Below are 22,203 nucleotides of genomic sequence, written 5' to 3' on the forward strand. Positions count from 1 at the left end.
TTCTTTGGGGAAGATCTCAAGCAGTGGAATAGTGGGGTCAAGTGGGGACTTCCAGTCCTACTTCTTTGAGGTGTCTCCATACTGATTTCCACAGTGATTGCACCAGTCTACACTCCCACCAGCAGTAGAGCAGGGTTCCTCCTTCCCCACAGCCCCACCAGCATTTGTTATTGGTTGATTTCATGATAGCAGCCATTCTTTCTGGAGTGAGGTGGAATCTCAGTGTTGTTTTCATTTGCATCTCTCGAATGACCAGTGATGTTGAACATTTTTTCATGTATTTATTTGCTATTTCTAATTCTTTGTCTGAGAAATGTATATTCATTTCAGATGCCCATTTTCGGATTGGGTCCTTAAATTTGGAAGGTCTGATCTTTTTAAATTCTTTATAGATTCTAGATAGTAGACCTTTGTCTGAGGAAAAGCAAGTGAGGATTTTATCCCACATTGTGGGTTGTCTCTTCACACTGCTGGTGGTTTCTCTTGCTGTGCAGAAGCTTTTTAATAAGAAGAGATCCCACTTACTGATCATTTGTGCTAGTTCATGAGCAACTGTGGTTTTGTTCATAAAATCTTTTCCTACACCGATGTCTTCAAGAGTTCTACCTAACTTCTGTTCCAACTGGTTCAGAGTTTCTATTTTAATATTTAGATCTTTAATCCATTTTGATTTTAGTTTAGTGCATGGCGAGAGATATAGGTCTAGTTTTAATCTTTGGCAAGTTGAAACCCAAGTTTTCCAGCACCATTTATTAAAGAGGCTATCTTTCTTCCAGTGAGGGTGTTTGGCTCCTTTATCAAAGATGAGATGGCTGAGTGAGTCTGGCATTGTTTCTGCATCTTCTAATCTGTTCCACTGGTCCTCAGGTCTGTTTCTTTGCCAGTACCATGCTGTTTTTATCACAGTAGCTTTGTAGTAGAGTTGCAGGTTGGGGATTGTGATACCCCCTGCCATGTCTCTGTTACCTAGAATTGCTTTTGCTATGCTGGTCTCTTCATGTTCCAAATGAATTTTTGGATTGTTTTCTCAAGGTCCATGAAGTATGCTGCTGGGATCTCAATTGGAATTGCATTGAAGCTATATAGCAGTTTTGGAAGTATGGCCATTTTCACTATATTAATCCTTCCTACCCAGGAGCAGGAGATGTCTGTCCATTTTCTGATATCTTCAATCTCTCTTTTCAGAGTGCTATAGTTTTCAGAGAAGAGGTCTTTGATTTCTTTCATTAGGTTGATTCCTAGGTATTTCAGCTTTTTGGATGCTACTGTGAAAGGAATTGTTTGCCCTATTTCTCTCTCAGTTTGTCTGGCATTCGTGTAGAGGAAAGCTATTGATTTTTGTGTGTTGACCTTGTAACCAACTACTTGACTGAGTTTGGTTATTAAGTCTAGAAGACTTTTGGTGGAGTTCTTGGGGTCTTCTATATACAGTATCATGTCATCTGGAAATAATGACAATTTGACTTCTTCATTTTCTTTCTTTATTCCTTTTATTTCTTTCTCTTGTCTAATTGCCGTGGCTAATGTTTCCAAAGCTATATTGAACAAGAGTGATGATAGTGGGCATCCTTGTCTTGTTCCTGATTTTAGTGTGAAGAATTTCAGTTTTTGACCATTTAGTATGATATTGGCTTTTGGTTTTTCATAGATGGCTTTTGTCAGTTTGAGGTAGAGACCATCTATTCCAATTTTTTGTAGGGTTTTTATCATAAATGCATGTTGGATTTTGTCAAATGCTTTTTCTGCATCTATGGACATAATCATATGGTTTTTGTCCTTGGCTCTATTGATATAGTGTATTACATTGATTAATCAATCAATGCATATGTTGAATTAATCAATGCATATGTTGAACCATCCCTACATCCCTGGGATGTATCCCGCTTGATCAGGGTGTATGATCTACTTGATGATCTTCTGCATTCTATTTGGCAGTATCTTATTAAGGATTTTTGCATCTATGTTCATTAGTGAGATTGGCCTATAGTTCTCTTTTTGGTTGGGTCTTTCTCTGCTTTGGGGATCAGGGTGATGCTTGCTTCCAGGAATGAATTTAGGAGTATTGCTTCCCTTTCAATTTCATTGAAGAGTTTAAACAGTAGTGGCAGCAGTTCCTCTCTAAATGTCTTATAGAATTCAGCAGTGAAGCCATCAGGGCCCGGGCTTTTCTTAGTTGATAAGTTTTAAATTTCGTTTTCAATTTCATTGGTTGATATTGGGTTGTTCAGAATTTTTAGGTCTTCTTCATTCAACTTTGGTAATTCATATGTATCTAGGAATCTGTCCATTTCTTCTGTGTTTTTCATCTCATTGGCATATAGGTTCTGGAAGTAGGTATTGATGATCCTCTGGATTTCTGCTGGGTCTGTTGTAATTTCACCCTTTTCATTCCTAATTGCATGGATTTGGGCCTTTTCTTTCCTTTTTCTGATAAGGTTGGCTAAGGGTTTGTCAATTTTGCTGATTCTTTTGAAGAAACAACTCTTGGCTTCATTGATTTTTTTGTATCATTCTCTTAGTCTCCATTGCATTGATTTCTCCTCTGATCTTTATAATTTCCTCCCTTGTATGACCTTTGGGGTTGTCCTGCTTTTCTTTTTCTAGAAGCTTGAGGTTCAGCATCAGGTTGTTTAATTGGGCTCATTCTCTTTTTCTAATATGTGTATTCACTGCTATGTATTTCCTTCATAAGACTGCTTTCATTGTGTCCCATAGATTCCAATATGTTTTATTGTCATTGTCATTTAATTGAAGAAACTCTCTGATTTCTTCTTTCATTTCCTCTGTGTCCCACTGGTTATTCAGAAGTGTATTGTTCAATTTCCGTATGTTTATGAAATTTTTCCAGTTTCTTTTGCTTTGGATCTTCAATTTCATCGCACTATGGTCTGATAATGTACAGGGGATAACTTCAATTCCTTTGCACTTACTTAAACATGTTCTATGTGTGAGTATGTGGTATATTTTGGAGAATGACCCATGGGCAGTTGTGAAGAATGTGTATCCTGATTTTGTGGGGTGGAAGACTCTGTTAACATCTGTTAAGTTCATTTGTTCAAGAGTTCAATTGAGTTCTAGTATTTCATTACTTATTTTTAGTCTAGTTGATCTATCTATTTGTGACAGTGGGGTGTGGCGGTCCTCCGCTACAATTGTTTTAGTGCATGTATGTCTTTTCATGTCCATTAGTATTTGTTTTATATAGGTGGGTGCACTAGTGTTTGGTGCATAGATATTTATGATTGTCACCTCTTCCTCTTGAATTGTTCCCTTTACAAGGATGTAGTGTTCTTCTTCATCTCTCTTAATCAGTGTTGGTTTGAAATCTACTTGATCTACAAAGAGGATAACTACTCTTGCTTTTTTTCAGGTTCCCATTGCATGGAGTATTGTTTTCCACCCTTTAACTTTCAGTCTGTGAGTTTCATTTTTAATCAAGTGTGTTTCTTGTATGCAGCATATTGTTGGATTTTGCTTCTTGACCCATTCTGCTAGTCTGTTTCTTTTGATTGGTGAATTGAGACCATTAACGTTGATGGTTATAACTGAAACATGTTGACTTGTCATTGGCATGACTTTTTCTTTTTTGTGGGTTCTCTCTCTTTACATTTAATTTCTTGTCATGCCAGATGGGTTCATTCTGCTTCGCTTCCTGGGGTTGTGATCCTCAATGTCTGTTCCTAGGATATTGTGTAAAATTTTTTGGAGTGCTGGTTTGGTATTCACAAAGCTCCTAAGTTGCTCTTTGTCATGAAAGTATCTTATTTCTCCATCAATTTTGAAAGATAGTTTTGCAGGGTGCATCAATCTGGGTTGGAAGCTGTTTTCTTTTAGGGCTTGGAATATGTCACTCCAAGCTCTTCTTGCCTTGATGGTTTGTGTTGAGAAGTCTGCTGTGATTCTGATGGGCTTTCCTTTGTATGTGATTTGTTTCTTTTCTCTAACTGCTTGTAGAACTTTGTTCTTCTGTTGAGTTTCTGGAATCTTAACAATTATATGCCTATGTGTAGATTTGTTTTGATCAAGGCTATTTGAGGTCCTGTATGCCTCACTTATCTGTATGTCAAGTTCTTTTCCCCTGCTTGGGAAGTTTTCTGCCATTACTTCTGTGAAGAGATTTTTTATGTCATCTGCACTCTCTCCTGTTTCTTCATTGACTCCAATCAGTCTTATGTTATTCTTCTTTGCATCATCTAGCAGCTGCTGGATTGATTTCTCATGTTCCCTTACAATTTTGAAGCAGTTTTTCTTTTCCTGGTCATTAATTGCAACCTTGTCTTCTATGTTTGCAATTCTGTCCTCACATTGGCTCATTCTGCTGTGTAGACTTTCAATGGAGTTTTACATGCCCTGGAAATCTATTTGCATCTATTTTATAGATTCCATTTGATTCTTATGTTGGGATTCCATCATGTTCCTGAGCTCCTCTCTAGATTTATTAATCATGTCTTGCACTAGGGGCACAATTTCTCCTGTTATCTGAGAAATTATTTCTGATTTCATTTTTTCCAGACCCCCTTTTGTTTCCAGTTCAGTGGGTCCAGGTGGTTGAGTATGAGAGTGTTCCATCTCATTTCCCTTTGGGCTTGCTGTAGGTGATCTGGAAGTCAGGTTTTGAGACTTATTTACGTGTTTTCTCATTTTGACTGGGGGGTGGGGTGGGGAGTGCTGTTGGTATCCGTGCGGCTCTACTCCTCTGAGCTGGGAGAGGTGGGACTTGGGCCGGGAGCGCCAGTAGGGATGGTGGTCCGGAAGCCCCTTTCTCTGGGCCAGGAGCGGCAGGACAGAAGGCGTCCCAAAAGCCCTTTCCTCTGGGCTGGGAGCACCGGGAGGGATCCTGTTCTTTCTTCTTAGAGTTTGTGGTCCAGATTCCAAGAAGTGGGTTGGTAAACTGTTCTTGCTTTGTGCTACAAGGCATGTGCAAGGCCCTTCTATCCCCCCGCCCCCATGCAATTTGAATGGTGGTCCATTGCTCTATCTCTACTGGCAGTGGCTCTGTGGGCCCAGAGCACTGTCTAATGGAGTTTTCTGCAGCATATTACTCACTTTCAAAAAGTCAAGCTGTTTTTGAGTAATTGATAGAGAATGAAATTGTTTTTTTTTTTTAAATAATGATCTCCAGCCATATCATTTTCAAGATTTCTCTTTGGATTAGTGTGTAGGCCTCCTATTATCTCAATAATCAGATTGAATCAGGCTTATGAAGACTCCGCTGAGTCTTCTTTATGCCTTTTTTTGAAAAGCCTATATAATATTCAGGTCCAGTTTTAAGAGTCAAATGTTATAACAGACTTCACAGACTTCTTGACCTTCTCAAAACAAGGGCATGGTGAGACAAATAAATGGAATTGTGAGCAGGGAGCCGGACAGAAAATGGGATTCTCAGGGCTGTGTGAAGCAGACAAAATGGGAAGTACCAACTACTGTGTTCCATGCCTTTGTAATTCCCTGTCTGCTTTCATTTCTGTTTAGTCATGGCTAATGGAGACACTGCCGGACTTTAATTAATGCCTCTGTCAAAGGAAGCAGACCTTTTCTAAGCATCTGTTCTCTGTCAGGCACAGTCAGAGGCATGCTTGGAATATTGAGCAAGGATGTCCTGCCTCAGTACCTTGATTTTGAGACTCATTTCTCCTGCTGGCAAGCAGAGTGTACTTATCCAAGTCATTATATTTTGATGTATGAAGCAGAAATTGGAGTTCTTTTTACTGACTCTCTGTTCTGCTCAGAAAGAACTCCAAGGCACATTACGAGGTAAAAGCCAGAGCAGGGAAATGTCTAGAACATGCTTGCAGCCATGTCTGGGCAAATTTTCAGAATATGCCTACAAATAGTAAGTTATTATACCTGTACTTATACACATGCACATATGTGTATGGAAGTAACCTAGAAGGATCTATAAGAAGTTATTAGGCTCTGGTGAATGGGGCTGTTTTATATTTTTTCACTTTGGTGATACTGAGATTTTGTCTTTCCATAGTTATATTCTATTTTAAAACACAAAATTGGAGTATCTGCCCTTTGTGATGCTAGCTGAAGGTCAAATGAGATCAAGGATAATGGAGCTATCCATGTGATTCATGAGCAATTGTTCTTTTTTGCATCACAGGCCTGGGGAGTTCAATATGCTCCCTGCTGTGCACAAGCTCTGCTGGTTTTTCTACAACTGCAGTGGCTTCTCCATATTTGATGTTGTTATAATAGAAAGGATGAGATAGGAATATATGGATTACCTTGAATGCTGGGTGTACACAGGCATTCTAATGGGCTAATTTTCTGATTATGAAACGGATGTCTTTTGATTCCAACTCTTGTCAAATATCTCTCAAGTTCAAATCAGACAGGATCTGGCAACTGCTTAATCCAGGGCCCATTTCTAAGCTGAGAAAGTGAGGCCTTGAGGAACAGAGGTTGCTACAGAGGGTCTCTCCAGTAGACTTGGGGTGTGCTGGCCAGACCCTGCACCCTGCCCTTTCTCATGATGCTGGGGATGTTGGGGACAACAGCCAGCAACTAGGTCTGAGGATTGCCATGTCTAGAGTGCTGCTCACCCAAGGTCACACCTCAATCCAGGACCTGGCCCTTGCCTTGAGGCTGGACATCTCTACAACCTGATCCTTCAGTTATCAGCTGGGTCTCTATGATTCTGTATAACAGTGTAGTGCCACCCCTCCATCTGTCCCATCTTCCTCTTCATAGGCAGTGCTGCTGAGTGTACAACTCACTTTCAGAGTCTCTTTCCTGGAGAGATTATCTATGATGGCCTCAGAGCAAGGTGATCACAGACCTGAGCCTTGCATCCATGTCCCCTGATCCTGGGTCCTACTTGACACATTGTCTGCTCACACAACACCACATGAAATGCAGGCAGTTGTTAACTTCCATCAGACCTCTCCAGGCCTCTCAGGTGGCAGCAACAAGAATCAAAACCAGGTGGGGTAGGAGGCTGCCCAGAGGAGATTCCATCAATTCCCCACTGAACTTTCTTCCAGCAGGACAGGGAACGCAGGCCAGAAGTAGTGATCCATTGCTTCTTCCCCTCGTGAGTGTGGACAGCAGATGAACAGGCAGATCCTATTGCCACCAAATTGTCCAGCACATCTGGCATTACTTCCCATTTTCTCCTGCCCAAGCCGTTCTTCCTGGCTTTTCTTTCTCTACTCTCAGGAGCAGTCTCTCCTGAAATTCCCCAGGATGTCCTTTCCCTTGGGTTGGCAAGAAAGTCAAAATCAATGTTTTTTCCTTTTCATTATAAATATAAGTCCATTGTAGACTTAAGAGTTTTTATCCTAGATGAACAAACCATGTTGTAAATCTGTCAGCTTAATCCATGCGGGAGCAACCAACAAAACAGAATGCACAGAGTACTCTGGATGTACATACTCACATCCAGGCCTCCCACGAGGTGCTCCTCCAACATCCATGACTCAACTCCATGCTGCTCACTATGGCACGAGGCAGTTTCTCCTGTTTGGCACCATCTACCTCTCTCCCACCTGCTCCAAGAGTCTTTGTCTCCCTTGGAAAGGAGCCTATCTCCTTTGACTCCACTCCTTCTTGTCATGTACCCTGCAGTAGTTGGAAAAAGAGCTTGTAAGTGGGCCTGTCACAGTCATAAACCTCCAAGGTCAGGGCACCATTAACATCGTCATCTTCACCCTTATCTTTTGATATTAGCATCATTATTACTTTAAGTTGAACTTGATTAAAAAAACATCTTTCCAGATTTCATTATTTTTCCCACATGGGAGGATAAAGAAGAGATTCAACTCAGATCTCTCTTTTCATGGAATCTTCAGCTCTTTTCAGCTTCTCTAAGGAGGACACATGCTTTCCTGGGCCTCCAGATACCTTGTGGATGTTGACACAGACACGTGGAGTGAGGAGCTTTAGCAGCCTGGGTTGAGCATCATGGTCCTCAGCTTCATTTCTGTCTCATGTTCTGCAGGGAAGCTTCTACGTCCCCTCGGAGAACTGCATGCAGCGTGCACACAAATGGCACCGCGACCTGTGTCTCCTGCTCCTCCAGGCCTACCGGGGACTTCGCCTCTACTTCCTGGTCATCATGAAGGACATCCCGGAGCTGCCCGACATGGACCTGGGTAAGGGTAAAGGGCAAGGAGGCGCCCACCTAGAAACTGACTTTCCTTTTTTGGAGTGGGAAGTGAGAAACATTGGCATGCTTGGTAAATGCCATCCTGAGGACATTGCTGTTCAGGCAGTGGTCTACCTCATTCCAGCAGGAGAAAATCTTGGAAGCCAAATGCATTCAAGAAAGATACAAGTGCGAAGGTAATCCATTCCCACATCCATTCATCCACTAAATGTTCACTGAATATGTACTCTACACTGGCAGGCCTGGTGCATGATGTCAAGTTGCTTTTTCGGGAAAGTACTAGGGTTATATTCTTTAGTTAGGCTGTGCTCACAGGATTGCAATTTACAAGAGTGTAAAACAGCCCTAATAAGAAGCTAATATCTATAGGAAAGAACTGTATAGACACATCATGAAGTGTGACTGGGAAATATAGTGAATGTTTGTTTGTTTGTTTGTTTATTTATTTATTTATTTATTTATTTATTTATTTTGGTACCAGGGATTGAACTCGGGACCTTGAGTTTTCGAGGCAGGCACCAGAACCACTGAGCTAAATCCCTGGCCCGTGAATGTTTAATTTTTAAAAAATAATTATAGTAAAAGACAGATTGACATTGATCCTCTTCAAAAAATTTCCTCATCACTTTGAAGTAACTTATCCTGTCAATCTTAGGACTTTCTGGAGCAGTTCTGGAAGTCCTCTTTCCTGAGTGTCTTTTGTTGCTCTGGGATGGTTGCCTTGGTGTCCTGAATCCATTCAAAACATTTACCTTTCATGGTCATTTTGGCTTTGGGGGAGAGCCAGATGTTAGACAGTGCCAGATCTGGTGAATAAGTGGAAGAGGACGCACTTGTGTTGATTTTATAATCTTTATGTCTTTCTGTCAAATGTCACTCAGCAGCAGCATTCACCACATTTTTTGTCAAAATTCGTATTTATATATAAAATATGAATGACTATAGAAACTTTTTATTACCCATCATATTTGATTATATGGGGGCAAATTTTTTCTTGCAGATGTATTTCCCAAAGGTTAGATATCATGAAGATTATTAGCCTGTATCCCTCTTGATTGACAGATGATTGATGTGAAACCCAGAAATGTAGAATGACTGCTCAAGTTCACACAGAAATATGTGGCAGAATCATGACAGGGGTATGGAGATTCTCCACTGAGCCCTGGGGCAGGGTCTTCTATGTTTCTGCTTAAAGTTTTCTAGAGAAGAGTCTGTGTTAATTCAGAGCTAATGCCTATGTCAATGTGAGAATGCTGGTGGATACCATGAGGTCTCTGTCTACATCCCTACATATCAGCTGTTGAGATGACCATGGCTTTGTCAGTGTTCACAGCCTCTCCATTGTCCATCATTGCAATGAACGCATCATGTAATAGTGAGGGGTTTGCAAGATTGTCTTCCCCACCAGGCTTGAGTTGTGAGGTCAAGGTCACCTCAGCTCCTCTGTACACTGTTACTGGGATGTGATATAAAGGAGCAGGTACCATGTTGCAGGGATTGCATTAAATTCTGAAACTTTTTCCCCTCCAGTTGCATCAGCTGTTAAGCCCTGAATGAATACTGGTCACAGCATTACTCTGAGTGAGGCAGTCTTTGGCTTGTGTTTAGCTATGAATATTATGCATATTATAGAGATATGCACAAAATCAGAGCAAGGTTCCTAGCTTGGTGGGAAAACGGATGTTGTCTGGCAGCAGTCTGCTTCCTGATACAATGCTTTCTCTTTGCCCAAGGAACCTAGTTTCTTCATCTGGTCATCATATTTTTACTGAGCACATACTATCTGCCAGGCACTTCATTAGATACCAAGGACACAGTTGTGATCCATATGAGATTCTTTATGCCTCATGAGGTTCATGGACCAGAGGTCAGTAGTCAGGTGAAGTGTGTGCTCAGTGTCCTCTGCATAATGCCAAGGTGGGGAGGATCTGCTCACACTCACCTGGCTGCAATGCTTCAGATACCACAGCCATGTGCAAATACCTCACTATGGCCTCATGGAACTAGGGGAGAGTTCAAACAGTCACAGCTGTGACCATCCAATCACAATAGCCAGAAGCCACCAGTCCCCACGGGTCAGATGGCACAACACAGGCTCCACTGTTGGTGGCATGGAGGTTATGATGTTCGCTCACATCACTGTCCCTAGAGAAGACAGTAAGCATAAACCTGCCTCTGTACATCTCTGTGCTTCTGGCTTTCCATCTGCAAGATGCAGATACAAATCTATGGCCCATTTCTGTTGCACAGGTGTATGTGTGTGTGTGTGTGTGTGTGTGTGTGTGCGCGCGCGCGCACATGAAAGAGCACAAATAAGCCTGGAGTCAATTTGGACTACACAGCATGATGCACAAATTGGGAGAATCTACTTGCTCTCCTAAATGCATACGTGACATGACAGTGGCCTTTAAATAGTGCTGTCTGGTTTCAAATTTGTTCTCTTCATGAGAGAACTGCACCTCCAGGCAGTTAGCATGGCTATAAGAAGAGTCCACAGATGTTATGTCTGTCTCTGTGACTTCAATGCTAACTTGAAAATTAGGCTTTGCTTTTAATTAGCAACTGTGGCATTTGGGTGCACGTGCATATTAATGGTTTGCTGTTTTCTTCTTCCTAGAGGCGCTTGCTGTTGAAGAAACACTCTCTCAGCTGTGCTCAGAGCTGCAGGTAAGTAGAGCATAGACCTTGGGTCAGAGGAAAGGAAGGTGTTGTGGTACCCAGCCAGCCCTTTGCTACCCATGGCACCCACCCCTGATGCTACAAGTTCCATGCAAGAGAAAGAGTGATTCACAGGACACCAGCCATGCATGGAAATTTGGACGGGCTTCAGATGCCCCTCCCCAAGGACAAGGTGCAGGAATCTTAAAGGCAAAAGAAACAGGGTGGTCTGAAGTACAGGAAAAGGTGACAGAGAATAAGGAAAGGAAAAAAAAGAGCTGATCTGTATGTGCAAAATCAAATATTGTGGTTCTTTCTAAGATGCATGTTCAGAAAATAGCAGAGTTAGCATTACCTGAGGGTGAATTTTTGGCCCTCTGACCTCCAAAGGCCACCCACTGACCCTCAAGCAGCCCAAGTGATGTGATCAATGGTTTCAGCCCTTTTGAGCTAGACAAAGATTTCCTCAAGTCAGAAACCAATGTAAATAACTGGTAGCAATGATCCCAGGCATTGGGAGGGCTATCTGGAGGAAGCTCACAGGGGTCTATGACTTCCTGTTCAGGGGCCTATGACTTCCTGTTCAGGGGTCTATGATTTCTTGTTCAGGGGTCTATGACTTCCTCTTCAGGAGCATATGACTTCTTGGCTTCTAAAATCAGTGGCAAAAGCAAGCAACTAAGACCATAGGAAACCAGGTGATTTATTCAGGTTCAGTCTTGGTTCATAAGAAAGAACACGATCTCTTCTTTAAACTTTAACTGGAGAAGGAGAATAACTCAAGCTAATTTCAAGAGAAAAAAATGTATTAATTTCATTGTGGGGATAGGTGACAGTGATGCAAAGCATGCATGTTTGACTGCGTGAGGAACTAGTGACCAACAATGACAGGTGCGTGCTGTTGTCATTTACAATCTCAAGGACACTTTCATAGCTCCATGCCATAGAGGGTCTGAGTAAGAAGCGTTATCCTTATACACAGGAGGCACATAAAGATCAGAAGAAAGTTGGGTTTCTTAGCATGAGGACACAGCTAATTGATACTGGAAGAAAGACTCAGGCTATCTTATTGCAACTGTGGATAAGTTGGTAAATCCTTATGAACTTTGATTTCCCAATCTGTAAGGTAGAGATGAAGTCATCTGATTTTTATCCACACGTTTTTCTCTTAGCCAGTGAGCATAGCACATAGCTGCTGGTTCCTGGCTACTGTTCTTTGTGCAGTTCCTCAGTTACTCAACAGAACAATTCTGTGAAACAAGCCCTCATATCATGCCGGTGAATGAAGAATCAGGACTTGACTCACAGAAGTGGAGCCATTTGGCCAGAGTCACAGCGCCGTCCCTGTGCTGCTGAGTCCCTTGCTCTCCAATATCAGGCCACAACAGGAAACAGAACTCATGGCAGGAAATGGAGGTGACATCTGTGAAGCCTCACATGAGGCCTGGCACAGGGCAGAGAATAGAGAAACTGCTGGCCATGGTGTGCGTTATAATCGTCACGGGGCTCTGGGTGGCATTTCCTTCTTCTGTAAAGGAGATTCTAGTATTCTTCATGCAGAGAATGGGGTTATGACCATAGCACAGATATATATGTCTTTTGTTAGCATTGATTTCAGTCTATTGCTTATTACTGATGTCAGTCTGCAGCATATGGTTTGTTTCAGCAAACACTGCCCAAGTCCCACCCCTTTCCCAGTCCTGCATTAGCTCTGGATACTTAATGGCTACCTCTTTTTCTTTTGGAGCCCTGAATTAGGGAAATGGTTGGTTCATACATGCACTACCACTGCTTGGAAAGCCTCTTGGCTAGGAGTAAGTTTTTGATACATCCCAGAATGAGTGATGAACTACACACAGGGGCCACCAAAAGTGCCAGAGTAACTGGCACCAGAGTGGTTAGCATTGTCTCCCTAACCCTGTTGCCTCACTTGCAAAATGAGTTTGAACTCAGCACTTTGGTTTACTGACCACGAGAACCCCATGTGTTGTCCTCCTGTGTCAATAGAGTCCGTGTCTTCCCAGACAGCAGGACACAGTCTTGAGTGCCCTGGTCCAGATGCTGAGCTGAGCTATGGGCAAGTCATTTCTGCTCTTAGTGGCTGCTTTCAAATGTGTAAAGGCACCTGCTAGAGTGAGGAAGTCACACATGTGGAGTGCTTAGGCCAGAGCCAGGTGCACAGTGGCAGCCCACTGTGACTGCTGTGTTTGCCCCAGTGCATTCCACTCCAGGGGCCTGGCGAGGGGGCAGTGAGGATGTGGGTACCGAAAGAGAATGTGTTGCCAATGTGTCACCTTTCAGGAGAAGGCAGACTAAAGCAGAACCTAGAGAGGAGGCTACTCTGGAGCTGAGGCTTGAAGGAGTAACAGGACCTCAGCATTTTGGACAGGGGCAGCAGATGGAGCGTGGGGGCAGTAGAGTGAATGTGCAAGTGGGGATTGTGGGACAGGAGCCTGGACCTGGGAAGGGGAGGCCTGGGGTGAGTGGGGCTCTGGGCAACTAATGACAGAGGCCTGTGTGTCCCAACATTCCAGGGTGCCTGGATGCACCTCCCAGGTCACATGAGGCTATGACAGAGGCGGATGACATACCTTTTGGAGCATATCTGGTCTGTTTCTACCATAGAACACAACTGACATCAAATGTGTGGGGATTTTTCCCAGGTGCCCTACCATCTAGTTCAATCCTGACACTATCTATCTCCAGTTGGCATCAGATTCCACAGGCCAAGTTTTCAGCCCCACTAGCTGGTCCCTCTCTCTGGTGCCAGTTGCAAGCCTTGGGCCTCTCACATCTCTGACCAATCTGCTACGAATTAAAGGATTCTCTGCCCTCAACAATTTGATTGAAGGCTCACAGAACTCAGGAAGCCCTTTTCTTACCATCACCAAATTTTAGATAAGAAATTACAGGGGATATAGATGAGCAAAGAGGCAGATGAAGAGCTGTGCAGGATGAGGTCTGGAGGGGCACCAGTGTGGACTTGCATGACATTCTCCCCAGTGGGTCCATCCACCATCCTGGAAGCTCTCCCAGTCCACGTTGCTTCAAGTTTGCATGGAGGCTCCAACACACAGAGGTGATGCCTTAACCTTACCCATTGGTGACTGACTCAGCTTCCTACCCCTTTCCCTCCCCAGAGTCCTCCACCTCCACCCCAGAGCTAACCAGACGTCTATAAAAATTCACTTTGTTGTCAAAAACTCCATAAGGTTGAAAAGACTTATGAATAATAAAAGTTGCTCCTATTACTTTGGAAATTACAAGGCTTTTAGGAGCTCTGTGGTAGGAACTGGGAACTAAAACATACCTGATATGATCAAAATATACAGTGAATATATTTAAAAATATTTATAGTAAATGACACATTGATCCTGCTCAAAATACGCCTCCCTTGCTTTGAACATACTTAGCCCATTGTTCTTGCCACTTTCCGAAGTAGTTCTGGAAGACCTCTTTCATGAGTGTCTTTATGAGATGTGATAAAAAATACAGTGAATGCTGCTGCTGAGAAAAGCAGGTTCTAAAAGCCATATGATGTGTCCTCATCCACTTTTTGACCGGATAGGGCACCTTTCTACTTCTTGCTCTGTCCTGGAGTCAAAATTAATATTAAAGGTAAAATTTTGAGTTGATTCAGGACATCAAAGCAATCATAACTGTGCATCTAAAGATATCTATGAAAGAGGACTTTCAAGACCTACAATATTTCACAGTATTGCAAAGGGAATGTATTTTGGGGCAGTGACTAGTGTATGGGTAGTGCTTAGGTTTAAGACAGTTTGAATACTGAGGAAAGCAACATCCCAGCTTGGTGAAATGGTTACTTTTGGTCCAGGATTCCCCTAGCAAGTCTTCATAGCAGCCCTGAGAGCACAAGGAGGGTTGTCCTCACTTGTCCACATTTATTTTAAGATAAGTGGACACGCAGGAGCCTGGCTTTCTTCAAGTTGGTGGACCACTAAGCAGTGAGCCCCAGGAAGCCCCTGCTTTCTGCTGCTATTTCACCACACCTTGGTCCTGCCGTGGTTCAGGTGGGACACTGGGAGGAGAGGACACAGCCTACCCAAGCATTTATGAAATCAATTTCAGGGCCAGCTGGTGTCTGAAAGGTTCCTCCTTTCAGGCAATGTCCCAAGCTACAGAGATATCACCACTAAGGACTGACTATTGTTGGCTAGGGCTTTATTTTGTATTTACATTTTGTTACAAAATGTTATTTGGCAACAGCCGCATGGAGATGGCTGGGTGATAAGGGTGACAGGGGTGAATGGAATGAGCAGCAATATACTCCTTGCTTTGCTAAAGGACTGACTGGCCTAGCAGTCTGGGTGGAAGAAATAAGGGCCCCCTCCCCAGTAGCTTTCAAAATCAAGCCCAAAGCCTGCAAAACATCGCCACCTTGTGGCCCAAACGGTAGTGAACATATCAAGCACCTATGGAGGAGGGTGTGGGGTTGGAAGCTGTATTAGGTGATTTAAGAGGATTTGAGATCCCGGAGCTGTACAGCCAAGGAGCACTTCTGAGGAACATTTTCCCTATATGAATCTTATAAACATATACGAAGCACCTGTTATGTGCTGGCGCCTTTCATGGAGGAGATCAGCCAGGAGTCACAGCTTAGAGAGAAACAGACTTGTTCCCACAGAGGGTGGAATTTGCCAGTATGGTCTGGGGTGGAGCCGCGGACGTGAAGATGCTCTCTGCAAGGCCGGTGTGCAGGAACAGGTGGACGTGAGCCAGGCACAAGAGGGGGGCGTCCTGGGCACAGGAGCAACAGTATGAACACAGCTCAACCTGACTGGACCATTGTGGGCCCCAGGATGGGTACAGCACGCAGTGTATGAAGCCCTGATGTGGGGGCCAGGCTGGAGAAGTGGGGTTCAGCAGCTGCTGAGGCTTTGTGATTAGGAGAAGAGTGTGCTCCCTGCAGAGGGTATGCATGCTCTCATGAAGCCCACCCTGTGTGGGGCAGTTCAGCTATCAGCTGAGTAGCTAGTGGAAAGCAATGTCTTTGTGCTTGCTTGCCCTGTGGTTTTTGTAATAGAATAATTTAGAATTTTCTATTATAAAATGATTGTTCCTGCTTGCACCCCATAAATTTCTGGGAGATAGCAAGTTGTTGAATAGTCTTTGCCAGAGCTGCATCCTCGTAGCTAGAAATACTAAGGATAAGCACAGTTAGCAAGCCTAAGTGGGCAGCTACTGATTCTGGGCAGCCTGATGTGGGTTTGCGGGGAGGTCTTTTGTTTTTGTTTTTGGTTTTGTTTTGTCTGCTTTTATGTTTTGGCCTGGAATTTCCAGGGAGCAAAGGGACACAAGAGAGCCTCCAAGTCTCCATTCCATCAGCTTTTGAACATTGCAATTAGTGTGAATTGAGCACCTGCTATGTGCTGCTGCCTTGATGCGTACATTTGTGGCGAGTTACATGCACTCTCCACAAATCCACCTTTTGCTAGAGTGATGTAGGTAGTGAAGGTCCTGTCCCTACAAGTAGGGGCACCAATGTTGCAGCGAGTGGCTGTCTATGCTGGCACTGTTAAGTCTTGCACTGCTGTCCAGCCAGGCTTCTGGAGGGCAACTCAGAGCTTGTTCAGTGAAAGCCTGCCCTAGCTATGGGAGCAGGGGCATAGAGCTCATCCAGAGGTGACAGGTTTGGATGCACCCTTTTCTCCTTCCAATTCTAGAATTTCCCAAACTTCAATGTGCTTAGGAATCATTTGGGGGTTGGTTATAATGTGGATTCTCATTCACTGGTCTGAGTGGGGCTAGAGATCCCATAACAAGTTCCCAGGAAATGTGTATCTCGACACTCAAAGCCCAGGGAGGGGATGCCTGTTCCCCAGGACACTCAAGTATCCTGGCTGCTCCCTTTTCTCTCTCTGCCACTGTCGGGGGCTGAGCTGGAGATTTGACTCAGCGCAGCTGGTCTCCCCATTCACAGTGTGATGTGTCTAAGCCACTCAGCAGGGCCTCTTCTATCACTGCGAGGTATGGCAGGGACCTCGTGGGCCTCATATGCTGTTTCACGCTGCCCCCCCTCCCCTTACAGAGTATGCAGCAGTAGGGCTGGGGATGACTCAGTGGTAGAGCACTTGTCTAGTAGGTGCTGAGCCCTAGGTTCACTTCCGAGGACTACAAAGAAAAGTGAAAAAGCACCCCACAGTAAGCCTGGATGCCCCACCACCACAGTCAACATACTACCCAGGTGCAAAGCTCTTATTGGCCACTTGTCACCCACAGGATGGGAATCAGATTACTTGGCATGGAAGTCAAAGCCATAAGCATGAGTTACACCTCTTACCTGTCCCTCAGGTGCTGCAGTCCCTGTGTTCACCTCCTCAGGGGCAAAAAATGCTCCTTACTCCAGGTCCTTCTGCATGGCTTTCTTCTGGACTGTGCCAACTTGCCTTGTTCTATTCCTGACATAGTCTCCTCAGCCTGCAAGTCCTAAACCAAAGGTCTTCACAGGGAATGCTCTGAGATCCAGGTATCTGAGGGCTCTCATGCCCTTGCATGTCTCATTGTGCTGTATTCTGTTTCCACCACTGCTCAGTGAAGTATGGTTTGTGTCACTTTTCTCTCCTACACTAAGCCATGAAGCCTCTAAGTACTATTTATATTGTAGTAGTTACCAAAATAAACTAGGTGCTTGATAAATACCTCCTGAAGCAAATATGCAAAATGAATCTCCAGTTAGTACCAGGAAGAAGAGACTTCCGAAGTAATTATCAAACTGAACTCAAACCCTTGGCTTTCATTGATTGACTAAAATATTTCAAGACTTAAGCTTTCTGTTATCTACATGTCTTTGGACCTGAGTCACATGAGAAGTTAAGCTTATAAAAGTGCAAATTTGCGTCATTGTGGAAGGAGCCCACAAACATCTGAAGGGAGACAAAGGAAAGAGGTCAAGTAGGGGATTTTAAGTGAGCTCCCAGAAAGAAGCCTCCCAGAATATCCATAAGAATTGCAGATTTTGCAGGAGATCCTCCAGCTTTCTTCCAGAATGCTCCAAAGTTCCACAGCAAAGAGGGGCTGAGCAGACACATGAGCATGCAGATGTAATGCAGGCAGTGGGACAGCAGCCACCAGGCCAGTCCATCTGGGCCATGGTAGGGCCAGTAAGGGAAGCATGGAGAGAAAGCTGGGGCAGCCCCTAGAGCTGAACTGCTTGGGCCCAGGCATCAGCTTAGACTTCCTAGCTATGCAATCTTGGGACTATTCCTAACCTTCTAGTGCCTGGTTACTCCATCTACAAAATAGAGTCAGTGATAACAGTACCAACTCTGAGGATTGGTATAAGCTTTCAATTTCCATAACACTCCTGCCCTATAGTGCCTTGAAATAGTCAGTTGTCATGGTTGCTATTGTGATTCTTAGATATCCTCTTGAATTTTCAGGAAAAACTGTCTGTATGGGTGGGACTGATCCAAGATCTGAAACAGGAGCAGACAGTGCAGGTGTGTGTGTGTGTGTGTGTGTGTGTGTGTGTGTGTGTGTGTGTCTACATCGGTGTGCAGTGTGGGAGGGATTTTGTCAAAGATGACAATATGCACCAGGGCAGAATTGTGGGCATGAAAGGATTAGCATCCCTGGATGCGGATTAAGATTACTTGGAAGTCACTTTAAGAGTTCAAGTGTCTAGGCTTCACCTGGAGATGCTGAACTGTCCCGGACTTCTATAGCCCTGTCCTTTTGGTGACTCTAATATGCAGCCAAGATTGAGGACCTTCAGGGAATAGCATAGTTGTTCAGGGAATATAAGAAAGGCTTCTCTAATGCCTGCTCACTCTACAGGCAATCTTCTATGGCCCATCTGTGGTGTTTATATCTTGCACTGTGTAGGTTTGTTATAGCCATCTAAGCGCATGACCTTAATGGGACCGAATGCCTCCTCCAGGACTGTGTGTGTTTCTGTTAGGCTTCTCTAGCTCAGCATACTCTGTAGCAAACATCAGGCACTTTATAAGTAGAGCCAGAGAGGTAGAGAATGGAGAGAGATGCATGGTTAGAGCCCAGGGGGTGGGGTAGGGTGTGAGGCAGTGTGGAGGGTGGGTGGCTGAGCCTCTTTTTCAGGAAGTCTCACTGGTGACAGGCACTGGGCCACAATTTCCTGCTTGTTTATGGGAAGGATCATCACTGGCCTCCTGAGAAAGTCTGCGGCACTGTCACAGGCACTTGCAGAGGGTTGAGTATTAATGAGCACAGCACAGTCCTCTTGTGGCTTAATTAGAAGAAGCTTCTTTAACCTTACAGAAGCCTTTGCTGTGATCAACTAGGGGAAAATAATGCTAAAGATGCATTTAGTGAATAGCTTTCCTCTCTCTCTCTCTCTTTTTCTCTCTCTCTTTCTCCCCCCCCCCCCCCCCCGCTCAGTTCAGAATTCATGCTGTGCTTGAGTACCACTGTCATGGAGGCATGCGGTGTGTGACAGAGTAAGAGGCATTTGTGCCTCCTATTAGTGCCAAGTCACCTAATTATTCAATATAGAGTTGCTGAGTTTGCACTGTCTACCAGTCTTTGTGCTAGGAGCTAGGAATACTGAGGGGGCTGAAGTTCACAGGCAGGTAAGGAGGAGCATTGGAGATAAAACAAGCCACTCCTGGTTAGCTGTGCCATAGAGAGGTCTCCAGCCCAGGGGCCCTGTACCTAAAGGAGAGATCAGGGTGAGGGTAGTTGGTCTTACCCTTGGAGCACAGCAGAGTAGAAACAGGGCAAGATTGACTTTATTTTACTAGTTCCATACTAGAGGTAGACAAGCCTAAAGTGGGGAAGAGAAGAAAGGAAACTGAAAGGTGAGAGGAGGGTTCTCAGGGAGAGGGTGCAGCCAGACTGCAGGCCTGGTGGCAGCAAATAGCCAGGTCTGAGCAGGTTGTAGGCAGGGTGTCTTTGGCAGGATAAGGTGAGAAATGGGGCCAAGTGTTTTTGCAGGTAACTGACCCTCATTAGTGAGGGGTGCTGGCTGGAGAATCCAGTACATCTGGCCCATCCTAAACTCTGACTGGTGTGAGGTAGTGAGTGATTTTATCTTCCGTGATAGTCCATGGGTACTGGTTGCTATTCTGTAGACAGGAATTACCAAATAATTTATTGTTACCATTGTTGTCCTGACTCTTGCATGTGAAGTCATGGGATCCTGCAGGCTGCAGAGGTGTAATATAACATCAAGAGAGGAGCAAGATTCAAGAAATCCAAGAAGGCAATCAAGACTGGAGAAAGAAGCCTCCTGACTTCTGCCTTTCTTGCCTCCCCAGATGCTGAATAATCCAGAGAAGATAGCTGAGCAGATCAGCAAGGACCTTGCCTGGCTGGCCTCCCACCTCATGGCCCTGTGGACCCAATTCCTGGACACAGTGACACTGCACTCCCAAGTGACCACTTATCTGACCCAGGAACACCACACCTTGAGGGTAAAAAAACCACATAGTATAAATGCCCTAATTACACCCGTTTGGTTTCCTGGGGAAGTTTTACCAGAGTTAGTGCACTGAGCAGAATAAGCAGCACGGTAGAGATTGCTCCCATAGATCTGTAGCCCTGAGGTTCTGATGTGGGTCTCTCATGAGCATGTGGTGTGACACTGTCACCACACTTATCCCCTTAGACCTCTGCTCTGTCTCTCTTAGTGTCCCTTCCTTGCCTGTGTCTGGTGATTGCGGAGCTTATCACCGTGGATATAACAAGTTCTTTACAGAGCACTAAGGGCTAGGGATAGAGCTCAGCGGTGAGCACTTGCCGATCACGTGCAAATAAATGAAAAAACATTTGAAGAAAACTACAAATATAACACATTTCTCTCAGTGTGTGCCTTTGCCACTAGCTTAGCTGCCTATAGGGAGGTAGCAATGTACAACCAGCAGTGTTAGTTTTCCCACTTGGAGGAAGAGGAGCAAATAACTGAGGACAACAGTTCACAAAGTGCTTAGCAAACACACATCCATGGCTGACTTTGGAAACTGTTTATTCTATGTATATCTATAGTGGCTATTTGCAAAGAGCTTATATTCTAGTCAAAGGAATAAAACCTACATTAAAAAATGATAAAAAGCAATGCAAGAACAGATTCACAAACATGCACGAAAACTATGTACATAATCTCAATCTGAGCACAGAGACCCGAAGGAGATCTGTGGAGAGGGGAAAACCTACTGTTTCAGACCTCTAGTTGTGGGCAGAGCTTTCCTACTGTTGTACACAACGCTTATCTCCTCCACCTCCAGTCTTAGAAAGTGAAGGTCATATCCACAGTGTTAGACACTTTCCGAGAACTGGTACAAATTTCCTGACATCCACAGCTTAAAAGAGGAAAGGTTTTTATCTGCTTGTGATTTTTAGAAGATTTAGTCCACAATTGGCTGGCTCCAAGGCAGAAATCCCATGGTGGAAGGAACAACAGTTCCTGAACAACAATTACTGATTCCATGGCAGTGAGGAAGAGAGTAGAGAGGACGAGAATATGCCCTTCCAAGTCACACCCCCAGGGATCCACCTTCAACCAAGCCCTGTCTTTTAACAGTACATTGAGCCACTGAACCTATCAATGGATGTTGTACTGGTGAATATAGCACCCCTGTGATTCAGTCACCTTCCAAACACGTGAGACTTCGGCAGGGTCATTTTAGACCTAAACCATAACATCTACTTACCAAGTAAGCTGTTTACCTTGTTTTATTCCTCAGGTCCGAAGGTTTTCTGAGGCCTTCTTTTACATGGAGCACCAAAAACTTGCAGTCTTGACCTTTCAAGAGAATCTGTAAGTAATAGTTGCATACCCATGTCACCTGCATGATGGCCACCTGTCATGTTCCACTCACTGTCTCTGCTCCAAGTCCTCTTTCATGTTGCCCCTGGCTGTTCCATCCACACTTGCTGTGCAGGATGAAGGAGGCAGCCTTGCTGTAGAGCTGGCTGTAGAGCAGGAGCTGAAGATGGCAGAGAAGGTGAACAGCCAGAGGTTTTCTTTGTTGAGTATCATTATGGTTCTCTAGAAAGAATCAGGACTTCCTAGGTCCCCGAAGACATCTGTGTTGAGACCTCTGCAAAATGCATTAGAAGCAGGTGGTGTGGCTATAAGCTTTGTTAGAAAAAAAATACAGAATCTATCTCCCTAAGATGCTGTAGCTAAAAAAAAAATGCGTTTAGCATAATAATTTAGCCCAAGCTCCCTAATTTTCCCTCAGTTTGCCTTCTTCCAAAAAAGAATGAAAAGGACTGAAGACAGAACTTTGAGATGAAGTCATCCCTTCTCACAGATTCCCAGGTGATCCCTCCCAGAATCTTTTCACCATTCTTACACAAATCTGGGATTTCTTTGTATTTCTGAACAATATGCTTACTTCAAAACAAAAACAAAAAACAGAGCTGCATGAATAATGTTTGGGATGTTGTAGCAAATCCCCCAGGGGAGGCACCTGAGGTTTGGACAT

At 44.1% G+C, this 22,203-nt stretch overlaps 1 protein-coding gene across 7 annotated transcripts in view; it reads left to right on the top strand.

The window, feature by feature from the left end:
- Fam135b (family with sequence similarity 135 member B) overlaps positions 1-22,203 on the top strand; it is a 318,048-nt gene that overhangs the window by 259,990 nt on the left and 35,855 nt on the right. For all 7 annotated transcript variants that reach the window (XR_002391948.2, XM_004837905.4, XM_087187332.1 and 4 more), the window contains exons 8-11: positions 7,949-8,102; positions 10,734-10,783; positions 20,032-20,187; positions 21,457-21,530. Coding sequence is in view for 6 of the 7 variants with exons in the window: in XM_004837905.4 (XP_004837962.2) it covers positions 7,949-8,102; positions 10,734-10,783; positions 20,032-20,187; positions 21,457-21,530 (434 nt within the window). In the remaining variant the exon portion in view is untranslated. The remainder of the gene's footprint in view (positions 1-7,948; positions 8,103-10,733; positions 10,784-20,031; positions 20,188-21,456; positions 21,531-22,203) is intronic.

This window comes from Heterocephalus glaber, unplaced genomic scaffold (genome assembly GCF_053883595.1).
Source record: "Heterocephalus glaber isolate CG9 unplaced genomic scaffold, H.glaber_assembly_v1.0 deba00000281, whole genome shotgun sequence".
Classification (NCBI taxonomy): domain Eukaryota; kingdom Metazoa; phylum Chordata; class Mammalia; order Rodentia; family Bathyergidae; genus Heterocephalus; species Heterocephalus glaber.